Source organism: Ascaphus truei, chromosome 4 (genome assembly GCF_040206685.1).
Source record: "Ascaphus truei isolate aAscTru1 chromosome 4, aAscTru1.hap1, whole genome shotgun sequence".
In the NCBI taxonomy this organism is placed as follows: Eukaryota; Metazoa; Chordata; class Amphibia; order Anura; family Ascaphidae; genus Ascaphus; species Ascaphus truei.
The window spans coordinates 319,483,077-319,501,527 of record NC_134486.1 but is presented as its reverse complement, the minus strand read 5'-3'; the positions used below and the strand labels follow the sequence as shown (position 1 = coordinate 319,501,527).

Genomic DNA, 18,451 nt, shown 5'->3' with positions numbered 1-18,451 from the left:
AATATAATGTACATGTAAACCTCATACATAATGCATCTCATATTAAGATATTCAATTCTGCATTCAGGGCCACCAACAGAAATCTTGGGGCCCAGGATAAATTAAAGAAGCGGGTATTGGGGTGTAGAAGAAGGTATTGAGGGAGAAGAGAAGAAGGTATTGGGCATGAGAAAAGACAGTATTAGTGGGTTGAAGAAAGTATTGGGGGAAAAAAGGTATTGGGGGGGGGAAAGATATTGTTGAGAAGAGAAAGGTATTGTGGAGTTAAGAAGATGGTACTTGGGGGGGAGAAAAAGTTATTGGGTGGTAGAAGAAGGTATTGGGGAAGACTAAGGTATTGGGGGAGAAGGTATTGTGGGGAAAAAGAAGAAGGTATTGGGGGGAAGAAAATATTGGGGGGGGGGAGATGTATTGGGAATGGGAGAAGAAGGTATCGGGTGGAGAGAAGATATTGGTGGGGAGAAGAAAAATGTATTTGGGGTAAGAAGAAGAAGGTATTGGGAGGAGATTGTATTTGGGGGGGAGAATTTATTGGGTAGGAGATGGTATTTGGGTGGGAGAAGGTATTGCTGGAGGAGAAGCAGGTATTGGGGGAGAAGAAGGTATTGGGGGGAGAAGAAGAGGGTATTTGGCAGAGAAGAAGAAAGTATTGGGTAGGAGAAGAAGGTATTGGGCAGCAGAAGAAGGTATTTGGGGGAGAAAAAAAGGTGTTGGGCAGCAGAAGAAGAAGCTATTAGGCGGTAGAAGAAGGTATTGGGGAAGAAGAAAGTATAATGGGGAGAAGAAGGTGGTATTGGGCGAGAGATGAAGAAAGCATTAGGTTTTAAAAGAAGGTATTGGGAGAGGAGAAAAAGATATTGTGGGGAAGAAGAACATATTTTGGGAGGAAGAATAATGTATTGGGTTGAGAAAAAGGCATTGGGGGGATAAAAAAAGGGTATTGGGGAGAAGGTATTAGGAGGAAGAAATGGGTATTGGGGTGGAGAAGGTATTGGAAGCGGGAGAATATATTGGGGGAAAGAAGGTGGGGTAGGTGTTTGAGGTGGGAGAAGAAGAATGTATTGGGAGGGGGAAGAAGGTATTGGTTGGAGAAGGTGTTGGGGGGGAGAAGAAGGTATTGGGGCAGGAAGAGGAATTTGGGGCGAAGAATATATTTTGGGGGAGAAGAGGAAGGTATTGTGAGGCAGAATGTATTGAGGGGGAGAAGAAGGTATTGGGCGGGAGAAGAAGGTATTGGGCGGGAGAAGAAGATTGTGTTAGTGGGGCGAAGAAAGTATTGGGGGAAGAAGGTGTGGGGTGGGAGACGGTATTGGGAGGGAGAAAAGGATATTGGTGGGGAGAAGAAAATGTATTTTGGGTAAGAAGAAGAAGGTATTGGGGAGAATAAGATGGTATTTTGGGTAGGAGACGTTATTGGGTGGGAGAAGGTATTGGGGTGGAGGAGAAGGTATTGGGGGAGCTGAAGGTATTGGAGGAGGGAGAAGAAGAATGTATTGGGAGGACAAGAAGAAAGTATTGGGTGGGAGAAGAAGGTATTCTGGGGGGGAGATGATATTGGTGGGGGGAATAGAAGAAGGTATTGAAGGGGAGAGAAGAATGTGTTTGGGGGAGGGAGAAAAAAGGTGTTGAGCGGCAGAAGAAGGTATTAGGTGGAAGAAATGGGTATTGGGGTGGAGAAGGTATTGGAAGCGGGAGAATATATTGGGGGAAAGAAGGTGGGGTAGGTGTTTGAGGTGGGAGAAGAAGAATGTATTGGGAGGGGGAAGAAGGTATTGGTTGGAGGTGTTGGGGGGGAGAAGAAGGTATTGGGGCAGGAAGAGGAATTTGGGGCGAAGAATATATTTTGGGGGAGAAGAGGAAGGTATTGTGAGGCAGAATGTATTGAGGGGGAGAAGAAGGTATTGGGCGGGAGAAGATTGTGCTAGTGGGGAGAAGAAGGTATTGGGCGGGAGAAGAAGATTGTGTTAGTGGGGCGAAGAAAGTATTGGGGGAAGAAGGTGTGGGGTGGGAGACGGTATTGGGAGGGAGAAAAGGATATTGGTGGGGAGAAGAAAGGGTATTTTGGGTAAGAAGAAGAAGGTATTGGGGAGAATAAGATGGTATTTTGGGTAGGAGACGTTATTGGGTGGGAGAAGGTATTGGGGTGGAGGAGAAGGTATTGGGGGTGCTGAAGGTATTGGAGGAGGGAGAAGAAGAATGTATTGGGAGGACAAGAAGAAAGTATTGGGTGGGAGAAGAAGGTATTCTGGGGGGGAGATGATATTGGTGGGGGGAATAGAAGAAGGTATTGAAGGGGAGAGAAGAATGTGTTTGGGGGAGGGAGAAAAAAGGTGTTGAGCGGCAGAAGAAGGTATTAGGTGGAAGAAGAAAGTATTGGGGAAGAGAAAACGGTATTGGGGAGAATGTATTTGGGGAGGAGAAAATGGTATTGGGGGAGAATAATGTATTGGGGTTGAGAAGGCATTGTGGAGAATCAGAAGGCATTGGGGAGAGAAAAAATGTTATTGGGGAGAAGATGATGGTATTGAGGGGAGAGAACGGTATTGGGGAGCAGAAGGTATTTGGGGAGAAGAAGGTATTGTGTGAAGGTATTAGGAGGTAGAAGAAAGTATTGGGGGGGAGAAAAGTGTATTAGTAAGGAGAAGAAGGTATCGGAAGGGGATAAGATATTGGGAGGGAGGGAGAAAGTGTTGGAGGAGAAGAATAAGGTATTTGAGGGGGGAGAAGAAGGTATTGGGGAGAGAAGGCATTTGGGGGAGCTGTTGGGGGGGAGTAAATATTGTGGGGGAGAATGTATTGGTGGGAGGTGTTTGGGGTGGAGAAGAAGGTATTGGGAGGGAGAATATATTTTTTTTGGGGGGGAGAAGGTATTTGGGGGAGGGTAAGAAGAATGTATTGGGGGGAGGAGGTATTGGGCAGAGGTGGTATTTGGGGGAGAGGGGTAAGTATGGGTCTGTGAAGGGGGTGAGTAGATATGTGTCGGGAGTGGGACAGGAGCAGATATGGGCCTGGGGGGGAGGGAGAGGAGTAGGAGCCTGGAGAAAAGGAGGGCATAGGACCATGTTGGCCTACCTGGGGCCTGAGTAGAGACCCTGCCCGAGCCCCAGCTGAAGAGAGAGAGACGGGTCCGTCCACGAGATGGAAGAAGATTCGGGCACAGGAACTGAAGAGAGAGACAGGCCTGCCCAGTTGCTGGCATTGCAGCAAGTTAGGCCTAACTTCCTTTGCAGGCCAGCTGGCCCCCCCAGAGCAGCCAGGCCCGGGACATTTGTCCTGGCTGACTCTCCGTAGGTGGCTCTGTGTGCATTCAACTAACAGAGCAATATGTCAGACCCCTTAGATGGGCTTAAAGGAGCAATCTGTGCTGTTTTTTTTATACAGAGTATAAGAAATGGAGGACATAGGAACCCTTTAAACCAGGGGTGAGCAAACTTTTTATGCAGAGCCCCCCCTTTTCATCCATGAAATTTCTCGGGCCCCCCCTGCCTGATGAAATCAATCACATGAAAAAAAAACCTTTATTAAACGGTATAACAATGTAAATACAAATATGTCTAAATACTTATTTCAACAGCTCACGCTTGCAAAATTAGGCTGCGTCCACGCTGCCGCTGAGAGCGGTGACATCACCAACTCTCCAAGCATGAGCACAGGGTACATCACCAACTCTCCAAGCATGAGCACAGGTTATCCTGCATAATTTTGCAAGCACGAGCAGGGGGGCATGGATCGGGGCTATTTTTGTGTGGCTGTGTGTGTTTGCATTGACTGCTGCTGAGCGCACTTCAGAGTCAATTTTGTTTGTCTCCCGAAGCGCCAAGCTTTGGAGACCATACGCCCCCCAGTTTGCGCAACGCTGCATTTAATCACAACACACATACACACAATCACCACACAGCACACATACTCAATCACAACACACACAATCACAACCAACACAGGCACAACACAGACACAACACACACACAATCCACACACACAACACACAATCAATCACAACACACACACACAACACCCACAGACACAACACACAACCACACAACACACTCAATCACAACCAACACAGACACAACACACACACACTCAATCACAACCAACACAATCCCAACACACTCAATCACAGCCAACACAATCTCAACCAACACAGACACAACACACACACATACAGTCAATCACAACACACACACACTCAATCACAACACATACAAGACAGACAGACACAACACACATAAGTCACAGGCTTTCACCTGGGGGAGGGGGAAGTACTACTATAAGTCTGCTCCTGTCCCCCCATGCTGCTGAAAACTGGGACAGGCAACACAGGAGGAGGGGATGCCTGTGCAGAAAAGGAAAACCCCGCCCCTGCAGCAAGGCCCCGCCCCCTCTGCAAGACAGAGCAGAGAAGCAGCTTCAGCACAGAGCTTCTGGCTGCCCATGCACAGCTTTGCCCGCCCCAGGTTTCCCCGCACGCAGCCCGCGCCCCCCCTAAATAATCTTGTTCGCCCCCCAGTTTGCGCACCGCTGTGTTATAGCATAGCACCACTTCGTAAATATGGCACTTAGGTCCGGACACATCAAGTTGCGGTAACCTAAAAATGCGGTATTATCGCCCAAAAAAGTACCTTATTTATAAAGTATCATGATTACATCAATGTTGCACCGCAAAAAATTAAACACTTTTTATCGGATCCGTTAAAAAAGAGGCAAAATACAGCATTTTTTGGTAAAAACGTCTATTCATCACGGTCCGATATTTATCGGAACGGAATTACCAGCAGAAAAAAAAACGCAAATATTTTTTCACCTACTCCAGACTGGCATTATCCCTATCTTTTCTATGTATATAATGGCCATTATATACATATGCAAGATACAGTAAGCTAAACGAACCTGAAATTGATGCTAAAATAGTTATTAAAATACATTACTGTACAATGTACATATTAACCCCATAGTAGCTCACAGGTCAACTAGCCATGGGTTTACATGATAGATGACCACAAATAGATACAAAAGGGTTATTATAAGCATAAAACGACACTACCTGCCCCCCTTGGCCACCTTAGTGGCTAGTAAAGCATTGCCATGCGATTACTAACTGTTAAGGTAATAATAAATACTACAGAAGCCTATTCTAGAAATATTATCGCAATGCAATATTAACGGTGGCGTCAATTCCAGCATCACAATTTTGGCCCGAATATCGCACCTGATAAATTACCATAATGTTAATGAATAACAACTTAAAATTGTGGTAATAACGCCCGTATTTTCCCCCCCTTTATACCGGGTGCGATATTAACTCCACTTTAACGGAGTTTGATGTATCCGGGCCTTAATCTCTTAAATGTATCTCTAGTATTGGTGCAGTTTGGTCCTAGGAGGGAGTGCACCATGTTTACGTAACTCTAGCCCTAAAGACTGTAGTCTGAACCTAACCATGTTATTATTTTGCCACCTGCTGGTGAATATGATGTAGCACACGTTCAACTTTTCAAGACATCCACAGCGCTGTTTAAGGTCCCAAAAAGGTGCTTGTTGAATATTCTGGAGGCCAGGGTCATGTGTGGTATGATTAGCCCAGATAGGTTCAACTTGTTCCTTTTACAAGCACAACAAGTTCTTTGTCTTTCTTTACTTTATTGAGAAAAAGCATGGATTTACAAAGGCACTTGTGGATGATGGTGTTGTGAGAGAATGTCTCTATGGTGAGTGCGCTTGATAGTGGGGAAAGGTGAAAAAGGATAAGTCCTGACAGTAGAGCAATTTACAGGAGGGGTACTCACTCAGCCAGTGTAGAAGTGGAAAAGGAAGTGCCAGTGTATGCTGGGTAGCAAGATAGCCTGGGGACAGACCATCTGTAAGCAAGGCAGAGGGGGAGAAGGCAGACTAACCCATTCTGACAGAAAGGCTGAGGTTGCTATAGCAACTCACTGAAATGTCTAAGTAAACAACAAGTGTAGCAAAATGTTGCTCTTTCACATGCAGCAAGCTGCTGGAACAGGGGAAATAACAGGCAACTGAACAAGGGAGAAATGAATCCCATAAACTGAAAAGGGAGGCAGAGGAATATGGAATCTAGTTCCAGGACAGCGTGCGATATTAACTCCACTTTAACGGAGTTTGATGTATCCGGGCCTTAATCTCTTAAATGTATCTCTAGTATTGGTGCATTTTGGTCCTAGGAGGGAGTGCACCATGTTTACGTAACTCTAGCCCTAAAGACTGTAGTCTGAACCTAACCATGTTATTTTTTTGCCACCTGCTGGTGAATATGATGTAGCACATGTTCAACTTTTCAAGACATCCACAGCGCTGTTTAAGGTCCCAAAAAGGTGCTTGTTGAATTGTCATAGCACTTTTGGGAGTGAAACATAGGAAAACCGAGGCGCAGAGGGAGGTGACTGCCGCGACAGCGCTGTGTGGAGTCCATTCTTTATAACGGGACCTCCCGCAGCGTTAATCCGTTTGGGCGCAGTCACAGGACCGCACACTCGTGGCCATGTGAACGGTAAGTCCGGATACATCTGTAATCAGTCAATGTGATGTAAACTCTTTTGGAGCCATTTAAGGTGGGTTATCGCTGTCAGACAACCAATGGCATTGTATAACATAAACACAAAAATAAAGAAAACCTGCTACTAACTCGACATTTTAAGCAATTCCCAAGAAACCCCACACAATTCTAGTGGGTGCTAGTTATGTCCTATAAATATCAGAAAAAATATGCATCTTTATAAATGTGGGATATTAGAAAAGCTGCACTCTGGGATGTAGAATAAAAAAAATTATTAGTGTTCCGGTCACCTGAATTCCCCAACTGAAACCCTTACACAGAATAACTAAAGATCTACAGCTATCCCTCTATCAGGATGACAGATTGCAATAAATATTTCCAGAACCCCCATTTCTATCCTACAGGCAAACACCAAACTTAAAACAACTGATCGTGAGGAGTTTTGTCCCAGCACCAGGATCTTGGCACATATCCCTGTTAATACAAAAGATGTGAGACCAGAGCACACATTTTTTTTAAACTGTTTATTTTGAAGATATTTTGAGGGGTTTTGGGTACAGAACAGAAAAGGGAAGAAAATACACAGTTAGAGCTCAATTATACAGGGAAATTTGTATACAAATTAGCACTAGCACAGCACTTTAAATGAGACAAACTGCCCTGCCAGGACATATGGGGGAGGGGACAACTACGCACACCTTAATTACAGACAGCATACAGATGCAGCGGCCATAATTTTACGAAATCACGCGGTTTATACCTTGGAATACCCATGTGATGGCGCGGGATTACTTCCAACCGTACCGCCTTAAGATGCGAGTGCAGGAAATGGCATTTTAGTGTTCTGTCTTTTAAACACCTGAAATTGACACAGTAGCAATTCATTCATTTCATTGCATATAATTGCACACAATCCATAAAATTCAAACAAAGCAACTGCGATAAACACATGTGCCTGGGGCGATTGGCCGTGTTCATGCCGCGTGGAGTACAGCAGCGCACACGAAAACGGTGCAGTGATGCCTTAAAATAAGGGCCGCTGCAGCTGTACCTATACCATACATCATGAGTATAGCATTCTAGGCTCCTTCAATTCTGCATCATCCAATGCTCTTTACCTCATAATCAGACTAGGCCACCAATCCCCCGGTATACGGCCTCCACCAAAACGGGACTGTTTTGGGAAGTCAAATATGTCACCGTTTTATTAACACCAAAAAACAGAAACTGTTGGCCAGCTGTCAAAAAATAAGGCGACCCCAAAACACCAATATCGGGGTGGAGTTCCAACCAACTGACTAGCTAGGCCTCCACCCAACCCCCCTGCATTAGCTGTAGAGAATCAATTGGGGTGATTTCACCCCATTAATCACCAGTTAAAGAAGATTTACCTTCCTTAAACTCATACTCTTCCTCATACTGTGCTCTCCCATTTCTCTGTGTTCCATTAGCTGTAGAGAACCTGTGATTGCGTAAGCCCAAATGTACAGCTGGTGCTCAGCGCTCGTCTGTCTCCTAACTCATGTGTGAATCGGTCCGTCAGTACAGCTAGAGTCTCCAGGCTACTACCCTTTGCTGCATCCCTGCCTCAGCTGGCCTTGCAGTTTGCAACCTTGAGTTCCCATTAAGTCCCACCTTAACTGGGATCACCCCGCTGCTCCTATACAGCCCTTTGCACTGCATGTCTATTACCTTGTGCTTGATAACCCTACCCCCACACGAAAGGATGAATTTTCTATTTGTTCTGCTCACTCTTTTCATTGCCCTCTCTTTACCGATCTAGGTGGGTAATAAAGTGACCAGATTATTACGACCTGCTCCCAAAGAGCCCTACCCCTGGTGCAATCCGTCTGTATCTGGAAAATCAGCTCCATTGATTTTTCATTGCCCAGGTCGTTGTCATTTAGGTGCAGTAGCACCTCATCTGGTTTCACTTGAGTCAGCAGCAGGGCATCCAGGCACATACCTCACTGACCCAGCCAACGTACAGTATATTCATCATTTCGTGTGCAGTCTGTCCTGTGTTCGTTTACCAACTCAATACAGTCATGGCATAACTTTGTTGATTCCTGAAAAAGACAAAGCTTATTAGTTACAATAGAATATTACCCATCCGCTCCGTATAACCAGCATTGTTTTTCTGTGCCCTTGTGAGACCCCACTTACAACACCCCCTTCCCTATGATAATCTGCATTCTCTTGACACTTCTGTCTGCTTTATTCTTGATTATGATTTGAAGTGGTCTGATCCCCATCTCCTTATTTTATCATCGGTGGGTATCCACTTTTCCTCTGATGCTGCGCCTATTCTAAACTAGTGAATGCCAATGCTAGCTGTGTCCACATTTCTTGTCTGTAGGCAATGATTGAAGACTACAGCGATAGAGGTGGCAGGCCCTGTGTACCAGGAAAGCCTCCCCCCACTCTGGCCTCTCCTTGACATATCTTTTTATCAGCTTAAATGGGTAGACTTTACTTCTATTTTGCCTAGGTACATTTATCTTGCTCCTTTTCTTGTCTGATCCATCTTAAACTGATGTATTTTGCACAAAACTGATTACTTGTGTAGCGGGTGTACCCCTAGAGTACTATAGCTACTGGTACTGCTGTCACCTGTGAGGCTAACAAGAGGCCTGAGCCTCCGCCACTGGGAGCCTGGGGTGTACTTACACTCGGTTCAGCGCCTCCACTGATGAGGGATCCCAACGTGGTGGGAGTGTGCCCCACCAGACAACCATACAGTAAATACACACACGGCTGTATGAAACAGTATTTGCTTATCAGAATACTATCCTTGGCATATCAATAGAACAGCATCACATAACATTGCATAACATTTGCATACCATCCCACCAGCCCACGTGTCCATCCTTGCATCACCCTCTGTCCTTAGTGTACCAATGTGCCAGGGCACTTAACCTCTCAGTGTCCAGCAGCTAGGACGTTAGTGTGTGTGTAATGGACAGCGCTTCCCTGTGTTGGGGCCCGTTGGTGCACTTTGATATACTACCTCCCTGGTTATGGTCCTAACCAGGAGAATCCTTGGTGAATCAGCAACGCCGCAGTGATCCCACGCCGCAATGCGCTGCTCTGGCAGAGATGAATCCCTTGTCTGTCTCCCGGGGGGAGGGATCTCCAGCCGGATGATCCTTGACTGACTGTCTCTTTAATAAGTCAGCATCTGTTTCAGCACTCAGGCTGCACCACTCTCAGGCAATGTCCTGCAGTATGATCTGTCTCAAGCTATGTGAAAGATCCCTGCATTAAGGCCTTCCCTATAGCAAGCACTCTCAGCACCTCTACAGTGACTCAGGGGACTAACTGGGCCCTGGGGGTTTGACCTCTGGCCTAGTCCCTGAAGCACTGCTTCGTGGACGAACCTGCAACTTCAGGCTCCTGGTCTTCACTGACCGCTTCCTCTCCCAGCAGGCAATAGTCCTTCCTGCTCCTTTGGCAGAATCCTGCAGCCTTACTGGCTTCCTGGTATCATGTGGTGTCACTCCCCTGAGCATCATGGGGACTGTAGTCCCAACGGCAGCCTTTAACATAGGGAGCCTCGTGCTCTCCCTCTAATGGCCGCCGCTCCGCACTTTGCGCTACTGCAACTCCTGTAATGGCCGCTGTGGGTCGGCCCTGCGCAGGCGCAACCTCTCAGGCACTCTGCCGCTCCTCGCTGCTTCCGCGCATGCGTGACTCAGCGTTCGTGCGCCCAACATGGCGGTGCCCTGCTGCGGGAGACGCCGGCAAATCTATCGCCCTGCCGGCACTCTGAAGGTAGGGGGGGGGGGAAACCGGAACATGGGGAGCCCGATGGGGGTACCTGGCTACACTTGATTTGTTCATGTTTTTGTAAAGTAGCCACATTCCTCTCTGAAATATTCCTATGAAACCGTGTGTCTCTTCGGTATCAGTATAAAGCTGGAGCTCCATAGCCGCTTGACATTAAACTGGGAAAGGAACCTTTCCCAAACTAGCAGGTCTGCTCTTAGCTCCTTAGTCAATCTTATGCAGCGCTGTGACCTCCTAAATCCTACAGTTGTCCTTTCTAGCCTACAGCTGAAAACTAGCCATATAGTGAATACTCTGCATGTAACATTTAACAGACCCAACAATGACTGCTTCTGTTTCAGCGTCAAGTTTTTGCCATAACCCATGTCCGGATAGCTTCACTTAGTTTGTTTACTTTTTATTTGTGTAACCTGGATTCCATCGCCGCTGTGTTGATCTCTATTCCTAAGAATAATATGACCATGTTGGTGCCCTCAGTTTAAATAGTGACTATGGGGACACTTAGCTCATGCATCAATGAGATGAGTGAATTCAACAGTGATTTACAAATATTGGATTGTAGTGGCCCTATCGACATAAAGTCATCTAAATAATGTTATTGTGCAAAAACCCTGTTTTTAGCTAGAAAGGTGTTATAGCAATCTAAATTTGACTGCCGTTTTCTTTGGCACAATGTCCAGGGGGTGAACCACCATATCTGGCAATAGTGGTGGTACAAATGGACTCATCATGCACTATAGCTTTACCTCTTTGATGATTTTCTTGCATACACTACCGACACACTTTATTAAAGTGTGGCCGGTTCCGCAAGCCGGGAGATTTCCCGGCTTGCTAGTGGCCGCCCCTCGGCGTGCCGCGCGTCACCGACGCGCGGTCACGCGTCTTCGGGAGCCTGCGCCCCCTGCACGCGCGTCCAGGGCTCCCCGAGGGAGCCCTGGTGTCCCGCGATGTGGGGGACGGCGGCAGGGGGTTCCGGGGGACCCGGCAGCGGTAGGGAGAGCGCCCAGATCGGAGGGCGCTCTTCCGCTGCTTCGGCGCGCGCCCCTCACCCTCCGGCGCGCGCCAGGCTACTGCTGCGGCCAAGAACGGGCAAATGCTCGAATAAACTTGGCCGCAGCAGTACTACGTGAGCCTTTGTTGCGGCTGACTTTGAATTGCTGATTGTGATTGGCTCAGTGATTGTGAGTGGCGCACGCACACGCACACACACACAATTAACGTTATGGTGGGTAAAAAAAGTGTGTGGTGAAGACCTACTCTTAGTCTCAAACAAGCAGAGCCAGTACAACCAACCTCACACTGAAGAGACCCACAAGGTCGAAACAGTCTGTCTGTGAGTGGTTTTACTGGCTTTGCATCTCATCCCAGGCTATGTTTAAAAGCTGTGTTTAAAGCAGCTGGCATTGGCTTAAGGGTTGTTCATGTAATGTGAGCTTGAGACAAAAGGTGGCACTGTGTGCTCATTTGCATGCCATTTCCCAGAATCCCTTGCTGCATTGGAAGTGCTGTGTGCTGGGTGATAATGGTGAAAGGCGGGGTTGCAGACCTGTCTAAGACATGCAAATGAGCATACAGTAATATTTCCATTTGAGATATATATATATATATATATATATATATATATATATATATAATTATTATGAAATCTAACGTGCCAACCTGTTGGAATGTTAAGGAGAAATAATGCTAAATTACATGGAAAATAAAATATTACAAAAAAGGTATTACCAATACAATACCTTCTCATACAACGAATAAGGATTCTCTGCTCATGGGAAATTACACATAATAACGCAATAACATAATAACACAATAACACGTTAAATAACACTTGAGTTATCTCCTTAACTATTGTTTTCAATTGCACTACTGGTACATAACGTGCCAGTGTTAACACAACGAAGTGCGTTAACAGGTATAATAACATCTGCTGCATCTGTAGTTCAGAATAGAAATGTATGGGACAATGTGCCCGTTATCGACTCTTCATTTCCAGTATTAGGAGAATAGAAAAGTGACTCAATAGATGTATATAATATAGTGGATGTTACATAATATTGCTATATTAATAATAATAATAATAATACTATGATGAATATATATTTAATAATGATGAATGTATATTTTGCCAGTCAGAATGATGTAATCCGTAGTGTTATTATTATGTGTATCCCTTGAGCTGTGTGTACCTCCCTCACCTTATGGAACATCCCTCTCTAACCCTCCAGTCACACAATCACAGCACGTCACAAGACCAGAGCCGCCTTTGGGACGTAACAAATACTGGCCGCGACCCGCCCCCTTTTAGAAGTACGGGATTGGTTGTCGCGGCCCCTCCCCTCACCTGCCATCCCTGCTTCTGACCAATCGGAACGGTCCCAGCTGTAGTCACGCCCCCTGCGTGCCGCTCTGTGTACGGAGCGACAGTTGGTTCTCTGGAGCTTGAACATGGCGGCGGTTCGTGTAGTGTTGGCTCGCTGTGGTCGCGGGGCGGCCCGGCACCCGCTGCTCTCCCTGCGCGCGACTGCCCGAGGTCACAACAGAACGGCCGCGCACTTCACGTTCCATCCAGAGCCCGAGCCCACTGAGCACGGTGAGATGTACCACGTGACAGTGTGTATGACATTGTGTGTGACATTCTACGTGTGCATATGACTGTGGGCAAGGCATTCTGCGTGTGTCTGTGGGCAAGGCATTCTGCGTGTGTCTGTGGGCAAGGCATTCTGCGTGTGTCTGTGGGCAAGGCATTCTGCGTGTGTCTGTGGGCAAGGCATTCTGCGTGTGTCTGTGGGCAAGGCATTCTGCGTGTGTCTGTGGGCAAGGCATTCTGTGGGCAAGGCATTCTGCGTGTGTCTGTGGGCAAGGCATTCTGCAGGTGTCTGTGGGCAAGGCATTCTGCAGGTGTCTGTGGGCAAGGCATTCTGCAGGTGTCTGTGGGCAAGGCATTCTGCAGGTGTCTGTGGGCAAGGCATTCTGCAGGTGTCTGTGGGCAAGGCATTCTGCAGGTGTCTGTGGGCAAGGCATTCTGCAGGTGTCTGTGGGCAAGGCATTCTGCAGGTGTCTGTGGGCAAGGCATTCTGCAGGTGTCTGTGGGCAAGGCATTCTGCGGGTGTCTGTGGGCAAGGCATTCTGCAGGTGTCTGTGGGCAAGGCATTCTGCAGGTGTCTGTGGGCAAGGCATTCTGCGTGTCTGTGGGCAAGGCATTCTGCAGGTGTCTGTGGGCAAGGCATTCTGCAGGTGTCTGTGGGCAAGGCATTCTGCAGGTGTCTGTGGGCAAGGCATTCTGCAGGTGTCTGTGGGCAAGGCATTCTGCAGGTGTCTGTGGGCAAGGCATTCTGCAGGTGTCTGTGGGCAAGGCATTCTGCAGGTGTATGTGGGCAAGGCATTCTGCGTGTGTCTGTGGGCAAGGCATTCTGCGGGTGTCTGTGGGCAAGGCATTCTGTGGGCAAGGCATTCTGTGGGCAAGGCATTCTGCAGGTGTCTGTGGGCAAGGCATTCTGCAGGTGTCTGTGGGCAAGGCATTCTGCAGGTGTCTGTGGGCAAGGCATTCTGCAGGTGTCTGTGGGCAAGGCATTCTGCAGGTGTCTGTGGGCAAGGCATTCTGCAGGTGTCTGTGGGCAAGGCATTCTGCAGGTGTCTGTGGGCAAGGCATTCTGCAGGTGTCTGTGGGCAAGGCATTCTGCAGGTGTCTGTGGGCAAGGCATTCTGCAGGTGTCTGTGGGCAAGGCATTCTGCAGGTGTCTGTGGGCAAGGCATTCTGCAGGTGTCTGTGGGCAAGGCATTCTGCAGGTGTCTGTGGGCAAGGCATTCTGCAGGTGTCTGTGGGCAAGGCATTCTGCGTGTGTCTGTGGGCAAGGCATTCTGCGTGTGTCTGTGGGCAAGGCATTCTGCGGGTGTCTGTGGGCAAGGCATTCTGCGGGTGTCTGTAGGCAAAGCATTCTGTGGGCAAGACATTCTGCGTGTGTCTGTGGGCAAGGCATTCTGCGTGTGTCTGTGGGCAAGGCATTCTGCGTGTGTCTGTGGGCAAGACATTCTGCGTGTGTCTGTGGGCAAGGCATTCTGCGGGTGTCTGTGGGCAAGGCATTCTGCGGGTGTCTGTAGGCAAAGCATTCTGTGGGCAAGGCATTCTGCGTGTGTCTGTGGGCAAGGCATTCTGCGTGTGTCTGTGGGCAAGGCATTCTGCGGGTGTCTGTGGGCAATGCATTCTGCGTGTCTTTGGGCAAGGCATTTTGTGTGGTCTTGTCTGCGGGTGTCTGTGGGCAAGGCATTCTGTGGGCAAGGCATTCTGCGTGTGTCTGTGGGCAAGGCATTCTGCGGGTGTCTGTAGGCAAAGCATTCTGTGGGCAAGGCATTCTGCGTGTGTCTGTGGGCAAGGCATTCTGCGTGTGTCTGTGGGCAAGGCATTCTGCGGGTGTCTGTGGGCAAGGCATTCTGCGGGTGTCTGTAGGCAAAGCATTCTGTGGGCAAGACATTCTGCGTGTGTCTGTGGGCAAGGCATTCTGCGTGTGTCTGTGGGCAAGGCATTCTGCGTGTGTCTGTGGGCAAGGCATTCTGCGTGTGTCTGTGGGCAAGGCATTCTGCGGGTGTCTGTGGGCAAGGCATTCTGCGGGTGTCTGTAGGCAAAGCATTCTGTGGGCAAGGCATTCTGCGTGTGTCTGTGGGCAAGGCATTCTGCGTGTGTCTGTGGGCAAGGCATTCTGCGGGTGTCTGTGGGCAATGCATTCTGCGTGTCTTTGGGCAAGGCATTTTGTGTGGTCTTGTCTGCGGGTGTCTGTGGGCAAGGCATTCTGTGGGCAAGGCATTCTGCGTGTGTCTGTGGGCAAGGCATTCTGCGGGTGTCTGTAGGCAAAGCATTCTGTGGGCAAGGCATTCTGCGTGTGTCTGTGGGCAAGGCATTCTGCAGGTGTCTGTGGGCAAGGCATTCTGCGTGTGTCTGTGGGCAAGGCATTCTGCGGGTGTCTGTGGGCAATGCATTCTGCGTGTCTTTGGGCAAGGCATTTTGTGTGGTCTTGTCTGCGGGTGTCTGTGGGGAAGGCATTCTGTGGGCAAGGCATTCTGCGTGTGTCTGTGGGCAAGGCATTCTGCGTGTGTCCGTGGGCAAGGCATTCTGCGGGTGTCTGTGGGCAAGGCATTCTGCGGGTGTCTGTGGGCAATGCATTCTGCGTGTCTTTGGGCAAGGCATTTTGTGTGGTCTTGTCTGTGGGCAAGGCATTCTGCGGGTGTCTGTGGGTGTCTGTGGGCAAGGCATTCTGCGGGTGTCTGTGGGCAAGGCATTCTGCGGGTGTCTGTGGGCAAGGCATTTTGTGTGTGTCTTGTCTGTGGGCCGGGCATTCTGCGGGTGTCTGTGGGCCGGGCATTCTGCGGGTGTCTGTGGGCCGGGCATTCTGCGGGTGTCTGTGGGCCGGGCATTCTGCGGGTGTCTGTGGGCCGGGCATTCTGCGGGTGTCTGTGGGCCGGGCATTCTGCGGGTGTCTGTGGGCCGGGCATTCTGCGGGTGTCTGTGGGCCGGGCATTCTGCGGGTGTCTGTGGGCCGGGCATTCTGCGGGTGTCTGTGGGCAAGGGGGTGCCTGTATCTCCACTGTTTTTTTTTTTTTTAAAGGTCATGTGGGCCAATAGGGAGCCGAACCTGATGACTTCATGGCTCACAGTGCGTGGGAGCGTTGAAACGTTGCCATTACGCGATTCCATCTAGCCGAGCGTCTACTAGCGCCCCCCACCCCTAATGGAGGTCTATCTCTGGAAGAAGGGGGTCCCCGGAGCTGAAATTAATGGTCTAAGCTCCGGAGACCTCCTGTTTCAAACCTCCGGAGGCCTCTCTGGTTCATGTAAGGTTATGGGGGCTTGTAGGCAGCACTGACTCCCTGGCAACTTCAAAATACAGTACTTATAAGAGCATAATACATTTTAACCTCTCCACTTACATAATACTAATTAAAACTTTGCTATAGTAAGTTTGTTTGAAACCCATATCATAATTTAATGTCCTACTAGAATGGTTGTGCTCAAATATCGAGAGATCCCAATCACAGCTATCCATATTTGGTGATTTTAATTTCTTATGTTGTCTATCTTTTTTGTATCACTTGTACACCTGCTCCTATGTTTTTCAACTTCAGTGTGATCTACACAGTACATGCTGTTAATGCTAGAGTATCCTAAGTGACCTTGTGCTGTGGCATTATGAAAGGACCGCCTCAAACCTTCCAATGCACATACAGTCAAATGTTATCATTTAACTCCCTTTAAGTTTAATTATTTGTTATTTAAAGCAGCAATCCATGCTCTGGGGGACTCCACTGGTCAAATCTGATTAGTTTAGGGGAGTAGATTGCTGCATTATATGTCCAGGTTTGCAGTGGATTCAGCAGATTGTCAGTGTGCTTTGACGTGTTCAGACACCTGACTATTTAAAGCTATTTAACAATTGGACAGTAAAAGTCATGAATGCTAGTGGAAAAAACAGGTCTCTTTACTGAGTCTTGTGTGATTTACTCTGTCACTTTGAAATAAGTGAGCAAGTAGGACTGCTTTGGGCCTTTTTAATCACGCAATGTAGACCAAAGGGGTTTACTGAGGCTCAGACAAATGTCCTAATAAATTGTGTGTGTGTGTGTGTGCACATACACACTTCCCACAATGTACTCCGCGCTATACAAAAGAGACAATACAGTAAAAGAAATTATAATACAATAAGTGCAAACAATAGGAAAGGAAATAAAAACACACAAAACCCCAGCAAGCTCTTTTTGGGAACCCCTGAGCCCCCACAAAATATATTTGTATATGTGTCAAAAAGGAGAGCTATTGAGCGTGGCATATGTATACAACAAACGACAGAGAAGCCCAATGCCACATCTAATATGACAAAACTACATCCAATATGACAATATATAAGTAAAATACTTATATATTCTCATGAAAAGGGGTCTTTCAGTTTAACCCTTTGGCCAAAGCGTTGTAAGCTTGCAAGCCACGACAAGGCAAACACCTATTCTCATAGATCCTTTCATTATACTGGACTAGCTGAGAGACCCGGCGTTGCCCGGGATGTAAATGCGTAATAGGTAGTATTATTTATAAATCGTGGAACAATAGGTGACTGTTTGTTGTAAAGGTTGGATAATAATATTGAAAAGAAAGATGGAAGAAAATGTAATACGATGTTGTATAAAAATGGTTTATTGTAACCACACCACAGTACAATGTATATTTTGGTGGCATAAGTGATGTAAAAATCTGAGTCGTGTGTCCTGCTAGGGTGTGAGGCGGCGGGTGGCGCGTGGGTTGTGAGTGCTGTGTGCGAGTGGGGGTCCTGCTAGGGTGTGAGGCGGCGGGTGGTGCGTGGGTTGTGAGTGCTGTCTGTGAGTGGGGGTCCTGCAAGGGTGTGAGGCGGCGGCTGGCGCGTGGGTTGTGAGTGCTGTCTGTGAGTGGGGGTCCTGCTAGGGTGTGAGGCGGTGGGTCAGTGATGTCGGTGCGTAGGGGCGGGAGGCAGCAGGTGTGTGTGGCGGCAGGTATGTGTCGAGTGTGGCGGGTGTCTGTTGAGTGCGTGCAGCGGCTGTGAGGCGGTGGGTGAAAGGCAGAGGCGGCCGGAGTAAGGGCGGGTGAAAGGCAGAGGCGGGGGTGGGGAGGCGGTAAGGCGGGCATGAAGGCGAAGGGCGGCGGGAAGGGGAGGAGGGGGTGGAGGAGGGGGGCAAGGGGTGGAGGAGGGGGGCAAGGGGTGGAGGAGGGGGGCAAGGGGTGGAGGAGGGGGGCAAGGGGTGGAGGAGGGGGGCAAGGGGTGGAGGAGGGGGGCAAGGGGTGGAGGAGGGGGGCAAGGGCTGGAGGAGGGGGGCAAGGGCTGGAGGAGGGGGGAAGGGTTAGAGGAGGGGGGGGAGAGGGGGGGGGGGCGGAGGGAAGGGGGGGGGGGCGGTGGGAAGGGGGGGTGGGAGGCGGTGGGAAGGGGGGGTGGGAGGCGGTGGGAAGGGGGGGTGGGAGGCGGTGGGAAGGGGTGGGGGGAGGCGGTGGGAAGGGGGGCTGGGAGGCGGTGGGAAGGGGGGGGAGGCGGTGGGAAGGGGGGGGGCGGTGGGAAGGGGGGGGAGGCGGTGGGAAGGGGGGGGGAGGCGGTGGGAAGGTGGAGGGAAGGGGGGGGGAGGCGGTGGGAAGGG

General features: G+C 48.9%; 1 protein-coding gene and 1 long non-coding RNA gene across 4 annotated transcripts in view; one reads left to right on the top strand and one right to left on the bottom strand.

The window, feature by feature from the left end:
• Positions 1-7,053: 7,053 nt before the first annotated feature.
• Positions 7,054-12,569, bottom strand: LOC142493626 (uncharacterized). 2 transcript variants are annotated; one of them, XR_012801165.1, is made up of 3 exons: positions 12,505-12,569; positions 8,484-8,586; positions 7,054-7,376 (listed from the first exon to the last, which is right to left on the bottom strand). It is a non-coding gene; the product is annotated as an uncharacterized LOC142493626 (long non-coding RNA). The 2 variants fall into 2 exon arrangements; XR_012801166.1 differs by lacking the exon at positions 12,505-12,569 and adding an exon at positions 9,528-11,047.
• A 137-nt stretch (positions 12,570-12,706) lies between these two features.
• BCKDHB (branched chain keto acid dehydrogenase E1 subunit beta) overlaps positions 12,707-18,451 on the top strand; it is a 262,858-nt gene continuing 257,113 nt past the window's right edge. The window contains exon 1 of one of the 2 annotated variants that reach the window (XM_075597957.1): positions 12,707-12,899. In XM_075597957.1, the coding sequence (XP_075454072.1) occupies positions 12,755-12,899 (145 nt within the window). In that variant the 5' untranslated portion in view covers positions 12,707-12,754. The remainder of the gene's footprint in view (positions 12,900-18,451) is intronic. The other variant, XM_075597956.1, reaches the window with a different exon arrangement.